The 13,983-nt window shown below is 41.9% G+C and overlaps 1 protein-coding gene across 1 annotated transcript in view; it reads left to right on the top strand.

Annotated features, from left to right (window-relative positions):
• The window catches only part of RGS17 (regulator of G protein signaling 17), a 92,815-nt gene that overhangs the window by 68,010 nt on the left and 10,822 nt on the right, over nucleotides 1–13,983 (top strand). Inside the window, exons 3-4 of the mRNA XM_003797865.2 lie at nucleotides 11,719–11,808; nucleotides 13,310–13,544. Coding sequence (XP_003797913.1) covers nucleotides 11,719–11,808; nucleotides 13,310–13,544 — 325 coding nt within the window. The remainder of the gene's footprint in view (nucleotides 1–11,718; nucleotides 11,809–13,309; nucleotides 13,545–13,983) is intronic.

Raw genomic sequence — 13,983 nt, forward strand, 5'->3', positions numbered from 1 at the left:
AAAATAGAAAAGACTAAATCATTTCAGGCCACCACCAGCTTAGAAGGTAAGGCAGCTCATAGCCAGTGGAAGCTGTCAGTGAGGAGCTCGGGGGGTGTCCCGGAGGCTCTCTTGGCACTCCCTGGGGACACTCTGTGTGTGGCTCCCCTGAGATGCAGAGTCAGAAGAAAGAAAAGTCCACAGTATGATGTTCTGGGAAGGGATCTGCACTGTCAGAGAAAGGAGAGGCAGGAAGGGGGACATCAAGTGGCACACGCCTCAGAGGGCACAGAAGAGGAATGAGTGAGTGTGGGACGAGGGTGAGTTAGGCAGTGGCTTCTGAGAGCTGGATGCCAGGAAGGGCCAGTGGGAGGAAGTAGGGCAGGGACCATCGAGTGTGCAGGAGAATGTATTTGATATGGAAAGGGACAAAGAAAACGAGTGTTTTCAGAGAGGGTGCTTAATGGTAGAAGGAGCTTCACTTAGGTGGGTGGGGAAGCCCAGACTTCTGAGGGGACAGGAGGAAAGAGACTGTAGGTAAAGAGGTGTGACAGTGCGTTTAGGGACAGGACTCTGCACAAAGACATGGGTGGGGTTACTGGTTTCAAGGATCCTAGAAAAAATATCTCTCAAGTCCCAGCCAAGGCTGACTCACTCTATGTGGTGATGTGGTGAGGACCATCTGTGTCTGGATAGGCCACACTGTGCCAGGGTTTCAGGGATGACCTTGGCAATGGGTTGATACTGTTCATACCCATGGCTAGGCTCCCCCTACTTTGGACAAGAATGAACACATGGAAGGTCACTTGTTGGAGGGGTTTTTGTGGGGTAGGCGGATTCTTTCTTTTTTTCTTTTTCATTAGACAGAGTATTACTCTATCACCCTGGGTGGAATGTAGTGGTGTCATCATAGTTCACAGCAACCTCAAACTCCTGGGCTGTAGTGATCCTCTTGCCTCAGCCTCCTGAGTAGTTGGGACTATAGGCACCCACCACAATGCCCAGCTAATCATTCTAATTTTAGTAGAGATAGGGTCTCGCTCTTGCTCAAGCTGGTCTGGAACTCTTGAGCTTAGGCAGTTCTCCGACCTCAGCCTCCTAGAGTGCTGGGATGACAGGCATGGGCCACTGTGCCCAGTGGGAAGGTCAGGGTTTGACTCACCAACTCAGTATACCGTTTTTTATACTAGCAATTCCTCTTCTGTTTGACCTACATTTTTGTTTTTCAGGTTAATATCTCAGTAAAGTTATAATATGTAGATTTTGTAGTTGAATTCACAAAAATTCACAGTTACCACTGGGCATTTGTAAACATATACTGAAATTCCATGCATTAAGATAGCCAAAAATAGATCTGGGCTTATAATATAATATTTGACACATAGTAGGTGTTTATGATTTAGAGTTGCCAGTTGAGGCTACTTTATAAAACGTGAAAATGTGTGCTGCAGAAGTTCTTTTCAAAAATTACTAGGCACATTCTCCCAGGCCTTGGTATATTTATGGGGCAGGCGGGCTTATTAAGGCACCACAAGATTTCTTCTACACGTCATTTTCCTCCGAGCCCCTGCACGTGTGTGTAGCAGTGGTGTACTGATTAGTTGTAAAGAGCGAAAGGAGTGGGGGGGGAGTGTGGGGAGGTGACACTGAAATCGGTTTAAAATCAAGAAGACTAAAGAGAAGACTAGAGAGAAAGGCAAAATATCAGTTACACCGTGCTCAGGAGTTAGAAGTTTATACTTCTTGGACATGGGAAGCAATTGAAGGTTTTTAAGTAAGGAAGGGGCAGAGTCCATTGTGAGTTTCAAGTATATCCCCCCAAAGGGAATGGAAAATATTTGGAAGGAAAAGCCAAAGAACGAGGGTAATGTCAGGAGACTTGTTTAATAGCTGTGGTGAGAGACACTGGGGCCCCAAATAAAGATGCAGTAAAAGTGATGGAGACAATTATGTCTTCAAGAAAAGAATTAGGGTAGGCTGCCAAGAGTTAGTGATAGACAAGGCAGAGGAGGGAAGGAAAGTCCGTATTCCTTTTGTGAGTAGCTGGCTGGGTGGTGGTCCTGCCAACTGAGAGAAGGCAAGAACAGGATCCACAGATGATGAATTCCACCTGTATCCTGTGATGGACCCAAGAGTCAGCTGTGTAAATGAGTGTGAAGCACGGAGCACGCTGGCTTACACCTATAATCCTAGCACTCTAGGAGGTCAACGTGGGTGGATTGCCTGAGCTCAGGAGGTTGAGACCAGCCTGAGCAAGAGCCAGAGTGAGACCCTGTTTCCACTAAAAATAGAAAAATGAGCTGGGCATAGTGGCTGGTACTTGTGGTTCCTACCTACTAGGTAGGCTGAGGCATGAGGATTGCTCAAGCTCAAGAGTTTGAGGTTGCTGTTAAGCTATGATAATGCCAGGGCACTCTACCTAGGGCAACAGAAAGAGACTGTCAAATAAATAAATAGATTTGAAGCTTGTAGGGCAAATCTAGATTACATATGACAAGCTGGGAGTCACCAATACACAGGTTGTAAGAGCTGAGGAAGATGACGCTGGAGGGCATGCCAGGGAGAAGGGCAGGGAGCTGCAAACCTCAGGAGGTACCACCGTTTACAGAGCAGCAGAGAAGTGGGGGAGCTGCCAGATGGAAAAGGTGGAGGAGAGACAGTGTGAGGGGTGCTGTGCAGACTCAGTGGGTGAGTGTCCCAGCAGCCGAGAGAGGAGAGTCTCACAAATAGGAGAACGTTTGAGGTTATAAATATTCCAGGGAGGTCCAATACGATAAGAATCTTAATGCATCTTGTGTTCTGACTAGGGGGCTGTTGGTGAAATTTGCAAGAACAAGCTTTGCAGTAAGTTGCATAAAGAGCAGATAAGTGAGGCCCTCTCTAAAGGTTCTGTGACACCGTGATCCTCCAGGGTGAATGTTTGCTGTGAGGGAACTCAGACTTCCCTTCCGGATTAATTCCAAGCAAATTATTTAATTTCCACGACAGTGTAAAATTTAACCCTTCCAAACCTGGCTAAATTTATTAGCTATTTGGACAATATCAAAGAGCTTCCCCAGTCAGTAATAGCGCCTCCCAACCAATAATACAGAAATGAGATTGACGGCTTTGCTGCCTTTTCCTGTGTGTCACCTCTGATTGAAGTATTAACGCTTTGTTCCTCTCATGAAAATCCTTCCCGGTATCTTTTGGGTCTAGCCTACTTTCTTTCATGGTCTAGGCACGGAAGACTGTTAGAATCTGCCTGCTATTCTAGGACACCACCCAAGAATTACTTGTTCTCTCTTTTGTCAGCTAGGACAATGGGGTCCACTTTTTGTGAAAATGAAGTCGATTGCATAATTCTGCTGAATTGGATGTTACAAATGAAAGTAATTTCCAACACCATAAAAGCCCTGCTTTTATTTCAGATATCTATAGACTATATATTGATGTACATCTCATGGGAGAATCTGTTCCTAAGTACAAGGCAAATTTCTGCCATTGATAGTTTTCATTTGAGGCAAATAGATTATTTGAAAGTAAAAAAATAGTTTTTAACTGACCGATTCCATAAGTATTAGTGGAATAGTAAAATTCACATGTTTAATTCTAAATATAGATGGTCTTGCTCTACTTAATATTACACATGGATTCTAATGACACGCCTTCCTCGTGTAAAGCCAACTTCAATAGGCTGCATAGGATACAGGCGTATCCCAGGTTCATAACACAGAACCATGAAACCTTTGGGAGGTTACTAAATCTCTCTGAGCCTCAGTTCCTTCCCCAGTAAAAGGTGATTAATAAGATATATACATCACTTAGTTTAGGGCCCAGGGCATGCTACAAGCCCCTCTCATAACCCTATATCGATACATATCATTTTTATCTCTTTCACAAGTCTCAGACCCACAGGAATTTACCAGACTTCCTAGGATTTGACTGTTGTCCTGTTTATATGGTGTCAGTTAACATCGCAGCTGCTCTTTCTGCACTGCAGATCCCTTCACCCTTTCCCTCCAACTCTCATGTCAGTCAGCACAGGTGTAAGGCAGAACGTCCATGGACCATATGCCACACAGCCATAGGACTCCCAGAGTGTTGTAAGTTCTGTACACATGGAAACTAAAGAGATACCTCATTCTCTCTCTCTCTCTCTCTCTGTTGCTGATTTCTCTCTCTCTATGCATCTGTTTGAAAAGACGAGTTTCAAAAATGCCTTCAATAATGTTTATTCCCAAGGACACCCCCACTTCCATCCCATCCGTATTCATATACACAGTAACTGGAAAACACCACGCAAGGGATGAATGGGTGAATGAATGATGACCCTGATGGCTGTCAGAAACATTTCTGAATGTTAATTGTGGGAGTTCTAACTTTTTCGTTCTGCTTTGTAGGATAGAGACATAAACTTGTAAAATCAGAAGCTTGAGCTCCAACTTAACTAATGCATTTGAAGACTCAGATAATGACATGTCATTTTAATAACAGTGTCTACTGACTAAATAGAATTCCCTTTGGCATTTTCACATCCAAGATATTTGCTTTCCTACCAAAAAATCCACTAACTCAATTATGAATTATAATGGATTGAAGGAACAGCTTAAAATAGGGTTTTAGTCAAGCTGAAGTAGAAGGTTCTGATGAGCAGCATGGATTACGTAAAGTTTATCTACTTCAGTCCAGTAAGGGAAACTGGAGAAACCCTCTTCATGCCAAGTAGGCTTTGGTTATCTAACTGAACTTAAGTTTACAGAGTGGTCCATATTTTCGCCACGTAATTTACCTGTTAAATGCAGCTGGCATTCTAAACATTGAATAAATGTGCTGATGAACTTAAAACATGTGGCTTGGGATTTGAAATAAAAATTTAATACAGATAAAGAGAGGGAATTTTGAAACTCATCTTCTCAAACAGATGCATATACACACAGAGAAAGAGAGAGAAGGGAGAGATTTCTCTGTGCTTCCCTGTGTCAGAAGAAGATGAGAATGTTTACATACAACCGAAGCTGCAATTGAAGGTGTGGAGAAGGTGGTGCCCACAGCACAGTGGTTACAGCGCCGGCCACATACACCAAGGCTGAAGGGTTCGAACCCAGCCTGGGCCTGCTACACAAAACAAAACAAATAAAAGTCATGTGTGTGGCAGGCTAGTCCCAGGTACTTGGGAGGCTGAGGCAAGAGAATCGCTTAAGCCCGAGAGTTTGAGGTTGCTGTCAGCTGTGACACTACAGCACTCTACTGAGAGCAACATAGTGAGACTCTGTCTCAGAAAGAAAAAAATAAAAATAAAGTGTGGAGACTCCACTCTCACAGATTTGAAAACATTTTAAGTAAAAAGTATTTGCTATTGGTAGTTAAAAACCTTTTCTAATTAATTTGTTCCAAGAACCTATGACCTAAGTTCCATTTTACCCCAGCAGGAGAAACTAGAGAGCAAAGCAATTTGCTATTGGAGAGAGTGAGGACAATGTTAATAGGATTATACCAGCCTGTTTTTAAGGCTAAAATATTCCTAAATCAAATGACTTTGGGCTCACGATGAATTCAAAACATTTTCTAAATGCCAAAAAGGTACAACTGGTTGCAGTTCTGCACACCCTAAAGATTAAGCTTATTCCCTCCAAGGTGGATTATTATGCACAGAATGACTCTTTTCAAATTCCTTAGGAATATTTAATTATCTTCTTAAATAATAAGAGTAGTGGTTTTGTTTTTTTCCAAATAACAGTAATTACTCCCGGAAACTTTTTTCAGTCTTCCTTTATTCTGACTTGGTTAGTGCATTTATTATGAAGGTAACACTTCCATCTAGTGGACATATTTTTCATAACTGCTTATTTTACTTGAGCAGTTTAAGTTTCTAAAACAAAAGCTTAAGCCGAGGAGTGAAATACTTGTTTATGACACACGATACTTGACTATAAAATGTGGGAGGAGTCTTCATAGTGGCGATGTGGGATTCTTTTTTAATGCCACTATTCTCTGACCCACGTACCCCACTCACAACTAAGCTGTATTATAAAAACAGAGAAATCAGAGATGAGGATCACGTCACAGGTTTGACACTGAGTTTCTCTATGTCTGAAATTATCGATATTATGTGGTTCATGTCCCACCCTCAGGTGAATTTCCTTTTTTCTTTATTGTCGTCTTGTAAGCAGTACCTCAGTTCTGTTCTCTTTGCCTTATTCCGCTCTCCCTAAGTTGTCTTTGCTGATGGAAAGAAGTAGAACTTCCCAGGGAGACACTCCTCAGGTGTAGCAGCACCTGGTCCACGGTCACTCGTGGAGTCACCATTTTCCTTCCTCTTTTAGGCTTTGCTCTGCAAACCTTCTGTAACATCCCCTCTATGGTGACCTCAAATTCCAGGGTTTGAGACACTGCTGCCCACCAGTATCTATCACAGACACAGTTCTTTGGGCAGCAGCTCCTGATATTCTGTTTACACAGTGCACTGGTTTCTAACAGGAGGTTTCCCCTTTCCAAACATTCAAGAAAAATTAATTTGTGTCACAACTGAAAAAGGAAAATACCACAAGTAGCTCTTGTGTAAGACAAAAGATGTGAGTCTCTGTCCTTTCTCAGATCAGTGTCCCTTGTGGATGTTGTCAAGTCATCCATCCTGACTATTTCCTTGTAAATAAAATGGGGATGATTGATAACAAGTCCTCTGCTTAACCTAACAGGACTGTCGTGAGGAAGAAATGGCAAGGTAATGTACGCCAAAGTGTTCTAGAATCAAAGCAGAGACTAAGTCTCTATTTTCTCAGGTTGAAATAATTTGGGATTATTATTTTAATATGCAGTCTCATGGTTAAGCATTTGTAATCATTCGCCTTTTTGTCACACGCTTTTATTCCTTGCTTTGTGTCCCTGTGAAGTGGGTCCCTCCCGTTATCTCCATTGTGAATGGGAAAAGTAAAGCACAAAGCCAAAATCATCCTGGGGGTAAACCTTGCCTTGGAGTCCGCTTCACTGCTGTCTGGCCCGCTGCATATTCACAGCCGTCCTAATCTGCTGCCCCTGCCCTGAGACCTCGGATCTGTCTGTTGGGTTCTCCTTTTGCATCATGCTTTTGTGCAACTCCCAACTTCTTTAGGATTTTATCCCCCCTCCGCCTGGAAGCCCCTTTGTCCGGGTCTCCATCTGGTAAATGCCTGCTGGTTTGCAACCCAATTTAATCATTACCTCCTCTGTGCAGCTCTTCTCAGTTCTCTCACGCAGAAGCACAGATTCCACAGCGGTGCAAAGTCGCTAACTCCGTTTTAGTTGCTATCACAATGCCGGGTTCATTTATTTACCTGTGCGAGCTCTGCAGTAGCAGAGCCTTTGTCTTATTCATCTTGCATTTCCAACCCAGGCAACGCTGCATAAACCAGGTGTTTCATACATATTTGTAAGTTATTGTTCTCTCCTGAATAGAGCTGTGCTATTTTACTATGATATTTTGAATAATGAAAAGGAAAGATCTAAAGAATAATCTCCCAATTCTTTTTCAGAACCTGAAGGACGTTGATTTTATTTTTGCAATGGGAACTTGGAGGCAGAAGCTTTTAAATGACTAGGAAAGATTGATAGCACAATGTGAGAATATTAAAGTATGGAATGGTCTGCCTTCACCAATGACAGCAGTTCTTTGTTGGGGCCTTGATGTCGCATCTTATTGATTCCTCAGTTGAATTTTTCTGTAAATATATGTGATTTTGTGACTAGCCTCTCTGCTAGAGTTACCATGGCTACTGTGAAGTTTTCACATTATTTGCAACCCTCGTAAGGGTTGATCTTAGGAACTGGTTGTTTTTCTTATAGCAGCAGACTGTCTTCGCAAATAGACCCTGCACACAGCCAGCTCGACACATCAGTAGGTAAACTCTGTCATTGGCAGCGAGTAATGTTTATCCCACCCTTCCCTGTAAACAAACAGCCCCCCCAGGGGGTACATTTCCTCATTTTCTGAAATGTGCCAAATGCACAAAGTCTCCATTTTAGAAAATCTCTATGGGGATGTCAATGCTGACTTTAGTCCATTTAGCCTAGATTATCGGCATTGTTCTTCCATGAAGTATTTAAGCTTTGGTCAAGTCTCCTATGGTGAGCACTGTGTACGTGTCCTGTTCTCCTACCGGCTTTAATTGCTTAACAAGTAGAAATGGAAATTTAAAATGTTATGCACCGAAAAGTGAAAACAAAAACCGGTCTCTGTGTGACTCCTCAGAACCGTTAAGTTTGGTGATTTCCTTCTAGGTCATTTCTCAGACACACACAACATAACGTACAGATCCACAGCAAATAGTCTTAGTAACTTATCAGCTTAAAAAAAATTACCCACCTAATCAGCCCCAGGTGAAAGTGGGGACAGACATTAGTGGGACTCGGGATGGGGAGGCAGCCCAGGATCCAGTCCCTGTCTGCTTTTTCCGTGGCTCCTCATCTGACAGTGGCATTGTTAGTGGTTCTTGATAACTGAAGCTGTGAAACCCAGTTCTAAAGAACAGCACTAAGGGACGGCTAATTAAAAGGACAGCTTGTCCATTGCTAAAGTTCAATTTCTTTCTACAGGGCAAGATGGTGTTCAGTATTAGATCAAGAAATGGCACCACGGTGAACAGTTAAGCGTTTATTGAATGTCTGTTATAAGTAGTTTTAGTCCAAATGCATGTCCGTATTTTACCATCTGTAGAAATGAAAGATGTAAACACAACCCAATATTTCATAATGATCGCTCTAATATGGTAGCATTTGGAATGTTTGTAAATATCACAGAAACAGCTCTAGGAGCCAGAATTCACGTTCAGAAACTTGTGAATCATTCATGTGGCTTCCAGATTTGGTTGTTCTACAGCAAAGTCACCACAGACAACTCGTTTTTCAAAGATTTTGCATGAAATGAGGTACACCTACATTTTGCGTGGTGCATTTTATGGGACCTCAAGGAGTTTGTTATTTAAGCAGAGAGAGAGAGCTCTTTTTCTAGTCTCCCTATAGTGCTTTAATCTGTGTGCACTCATACACATGTGAGCTTAATAAACCTTGGCAGAATGAGTGTTAATTTCCTATTTAAATAAAATCTTTCTAGAATTTGCAAGAAAACGCACATTTTATATATACAAGAAACGTCACAGAATGTTATTATCAGTGATGTATTTCCCCACCCATCCAATTTCTCATAATTACTAGAAATAACTCTGAATTCCAGAGAAGCAATCTTACTCAAAGATACTTTGAGAAATTAATGAATGTTCTCTAAAACACTTACCTCACCTAAGTGCATAGTGACATGGAGGACTGAGGTTTCTTAGTGACCGCAAGCCACAGACGAACTTCATGGTAGCCACATGCAAAGACCTAGAAATATTGCACTGCTCCCTCGGAATCCCTGCCAATGGCTACACTACATTGGAAGCTTTGATGTCTCTAACCGTGGGGTTGCTCCCTCCCTGCAGGGCTCCTGCCAGTGTGCCCTGGCTCTCAGGAACAGTCGGCTCTAGTTTCTGTTGCCTAGGACTCCCTGGGTCACCCCATTTTTATGTCCATATTTCTATACCAACAAACCTGTCTCTGGAAATAGAAAGGAGAACTCAAATTTATTTCACCATGAAACTCAATTTTTTTCTATGCAGTGCCCTTTTCTCTGAGTAAGGAATCCTTTCCGGTTCCTGTTGGGTTCTCTTTTCCAGGTTAGTCCACTTCCTCCAGTGAACTGACCTGTGTGTCTCACTTTCACTTGTATGTTGGCCCGGACCTCAGGCTTCTCTTCCTGAAATCCTCCCCTTTGTGACATTCTCTCCTTGGTCCTGAGAATGGAAGAAGCAGAGAATGAGACACTGTTTCGGTTTCTGCTACCAGATTTTCAATATTAAGAATTAGCTACTTGTTAGACTCCTTTTCTCCATAACCACCATCTTTCTACTCCGGCCACATTTAGTGACCATTTCCTGCATTCTCATACAAAGAGGTGTGTTACCTGAGCGTCTGTCAGAGGGCCTGCCTCATGGAGGCCACTCAATAAAATACAGGGTTGTTCAAAAGAGCGGCTTTTGAACTCTGACCATGTAACATACTCAGTGTTCAATTTTGAGAAACCTACCAGGCAACTCTGCACCTCACTTTGCTCATCTGTGAAATGGGGACAGTAACATCAGTAGTGAAAGAACGGTGTCCGGCACCAACAGGCACCACCAAATCGAACTTTCCATTGCCTCTAATAGAGTCAAGGAAAGAATAAAGAAATGAAAGAGATGTTACCCAAACTCGCTTGGCTCTCTGAAAGGCCTCTTGAAGCTCCTTCGCTCCTTGACAGAGGCCTCAGTTGGCTGATATAGGAAGGAATTGGAGTTTTCTACGGCTGTTGAGTCATTTTCCCCATCTTGCTTCTTAACACTTCCCTGTAACCCCTGCATATTTCTCGTCTACACCTGGCACCTCGGATGTCCCCCCTAAGGCACTGCTCAGCTATAGTTTATCTGAATCAGACAATTCTTTTTCTTTTTGAGACAGAGTCTCACTTTGTCACCCCAGTAGAGTGCTGTGGTGTCATAGCTTATAGCAACCTCAAACTCTTAGGCTCAATCGATCCTCTTGCATCAGCCTCCCAAGTAGCTGGGACTATAGGCACCTGCCACAGCCTTCAGCTAGTTCTTTTCTATTTTTAGTACAGATGGGGTATTGCTGTTGCTCAGGCTGGTCTTGAACTTCTGAGCTCAAGCAGTCCACCCGCCTCGGCCTCCCAGAGTGCTCGGATTACTGGAATGAGCACCATGTTCAACCAGGATAATTCTTCTTGCTCTGGGTGGCCAAACCCCTGGGATTGTCCTAGATCCTATAGTCCTGTAAAGTTCCCCAGCCTATGTCCTAGACACAGAGACTCCTCCCCCACACCACGCAGTGCTTTCCTCTCCCAAACTCAGAGTTGCTGGCCTGTCTCTCACAAGACATGGGAGATCAACAGACTGAGATGAAAGGAGAAAGATAGTTAACTATAAATCCAGGAGCCCACATTTTAATAGTTGGAGGAATTGTGTTGCTGGTAACAGTAACCTAGTCCGCAGGGAAGGATGATGAAAATTTAGCAAAACCTGTATTCAATTCTGACACATTTTCTCTTCTTGGCTATCAATGAGGGGAAATAAATGGAAAACAAATTATGACTAGAACTAACCAGAAGCCAAAATGGCTTTCATTTAAAGAGCAATATAGGCTGGATGCCACTGCTCATGTGTGTAATCCCAGTATTTTGGAAGGCCTAGGTGAGAGGATCACTTGAGCCTGGGAGTTCAAGACCAGTCTGGGCAACATAGCAAGACTCTGTCTCTACAAAAAATATAAAATAAATAAATAGATTAAAGTAATGATATACAAGGGCTCTCCAAAAACTATCCAGCCATATAATATTGGAAAATAGAGACGCAGATGGCTGAATACTTTCCGGACAATCCTTGCATATCAAATGTTAAAGCATTTAATCACGGTAAGTATCCTGAGGGATTTTAAGTAAGGAAGAAGTCATAATATATAACAATATCCTTTTCTGAGATTCTGATTTACTTTATTGTTTTAAAAGAAATTATTCTCTTTCCTGTAGTTGACGTGGGCTTACCCACTATTTAAAAATGATATTGCTCTTTTTATGCTTGAAATAGTCTCACACAGTTGAAAGTAAAATCTCTTTGAAATGTTTCTCCCGCAAAATTTATTATTTTGTTTAATTGGGTCACCCTTGACAAAATAAATTGTTATGCTGCATTACAGCCTCACCGTTAGGAATGAAGAAAGAGGGGAAAATGCAGGAAGACCCACACAAACGACAAAAATGGAGAGCATCCAGGTCCTAGAGGAATGGTGAGTGCGAGAGCCACGGGTCATCGTCTCGCATAATTATAGGCTATTTATGTGTGTTGAGAGCTAAGTGTTATCTTTTGCTTCCTGGTCCTCTTCAAAATGGTTTTGTGGAATGAACGCATGCCCTACCTTATCTTGACGTTGTAATTCTTTTCACCCATTTTTCTATCAGGCATGTGGAGATACTGGCTAAAACATTGCCTAAGTTTATCGTTCTCTTTCAAAAAGTAAAAATTATTACGTGAATAGCCCCCCAAATCACCCTAATTCTTTACTTCCCATTTCTGGGAAGATTTCTTAACATTTCTCTTTATAAGGGAAGTGTTTAAACACAGAAAAAGATACAGAAGGTTGCAGTCAGTCACGAAGGGCCTGTTTCCCCCGGAACACACTCTGACTACATAAATGTTTTCTCTCCAATAAGAAGCTGACATGCAGTATCTGTGGAATAAAACCAAAATACAAATAGACTATTTGTATAGGTGCTTTCTCTTCCTGCTCTTTTGTGAGAGGGTTTTAATGATGCTTAGTAATTTTTAAGCTTTTTAAAATTTAAAAATTTTTAAGTGAACAAACAAGTTTATTCAGACATTATGAAACAAAAAAATCTGTGTAAAATGCCTGGTCCAGGAGGTTAGGAAAATATAAAATACAAATACTTCTTTGACCAAATATATTTTAGGTTGAAATATTATTAACCAAACCAGTGACTGGAGAAAGCAAGATCTGGATCGTTTTAACCATAAGAATCTTCAAGCCTCTTTCTCTGCATATGAGCTAATGACTGGCAGCTTCTGCGGTAAAGAAGTCAGTGAAAATCTGAATGGAGATGTCTAAAAAGCCCCCAGTGTTATTGTAAAAGCCCTCTCTGTCACACTCGCAATAATTCCATTGATGACTAACAATTTATTCATGACTATCAATAGAAAAAATTCTTAAAGTTTAGGAACATATGTGACAAATTCACACAATGTATTCTTAGTTTAGATCCAGTGCAAAGTAGAAAAAAAATAGCTACCAGATTTTTTAAAAAAATAAAACTGTGTCTTAGGGCTAGAAAATAGAAATCTATGTCAGAAGCAAAGAAAAAATTCTGTTTGTCCTAATCAATTAATAGATTGTTTTATCAACTTGCAACATATTGTTAGTTTGAACATTTCTAGGCTTCATTAGGGATTTAGGATGTTGTGCATCTTGTATAAAGTCCCTGGCTATTTGAATGCTTGGCTTCCTCGCATGCTTCTTGTGCCTATGTTAATTTTTGTGGAGACCCAGAAATAACTGACCTAGTCTTGCCCGGATATTTACGTATTTCCTAGTCGGGCTGCACTGACCGGCAAAGCTATGACCACTAGATGGCAGCAGTGGATAGAGTGTCTCTCAGCTTCTCTCCTTAACCTATCTATCAACGTGGGCTGCTGTCCATCAGCTCTTCCCTTTACCTGTGTATCATTATGGGTCAAAATTCCCTTTTGATAATGACCCCATTCTGTCTTCACAGCCAAAACCCCACTGCAGAGGAAGTCTTATCCTGGTCTCAAAATTTTGACAAAATGATGAAAGCCCCAGCTGGAAGAAACCTTTTCAGAGAATTCCTCCGGACAGAATATAGTGAAGAGAACCTCCTTTTCTGGCTTGCCTGTGAAGACTTAAAGAAAGAGCAGAACAAAAAAGTCATTGAAGAAAAGGCCAGAACGATATATGAAGATTACATTTCCATACTATCACCAAAAGAGGTAAAAATATGGAAAATAGGGAGGTGGGCTTTCTAAAACCAAGGGTAACCCTTAAGGGACAGTTGTCCAAACTGGGTAGTGCATGGGATATGCACGGGTCAGAAGGCGACTCTGGGTGGATAAATTAGCTTCCATCCCGAGAATCTCCCTGAGCACTGTTTGGAGGCTGAGGGTCTCCACTGTGCTTTCATTCTTTATCTCCGGCTGGATTGTGTCCACTGGCTTTTCAGAACTAACACCAAGAAGCCTGTTTAAGCACAGGATCTGCTGTGGCTTAAACTAAAATGAAAATAAGAACATACTTAAGGGCAGTGTTTCTGAAGGCACGATCCCAGATCACATAAGATAGTGGAGCATTTGTTTAAAAAGCATATTCTTGGGCAGTACCTGTGGCTCAAAGGAGTAGGGCGCCAGCCCCATATACCAGAGGTGGTGGGTT

This window comes from Otolemur garnettii, unplaced genomic scaffold (assembly GCF_000181295.1).
Source record: "Otolemur garnettii isolate 467f Iridium unplaced genomic scaffold, OtoGar3 scaffold00126, whole genome shotgun sequence".
Taxonomy (NCBI): domain Eukaryota; kingdom Metazoa; phylum Chordata; class Mammalia; order Primates; family Galagidae; genus Otolemur; species Otolemur garnettii.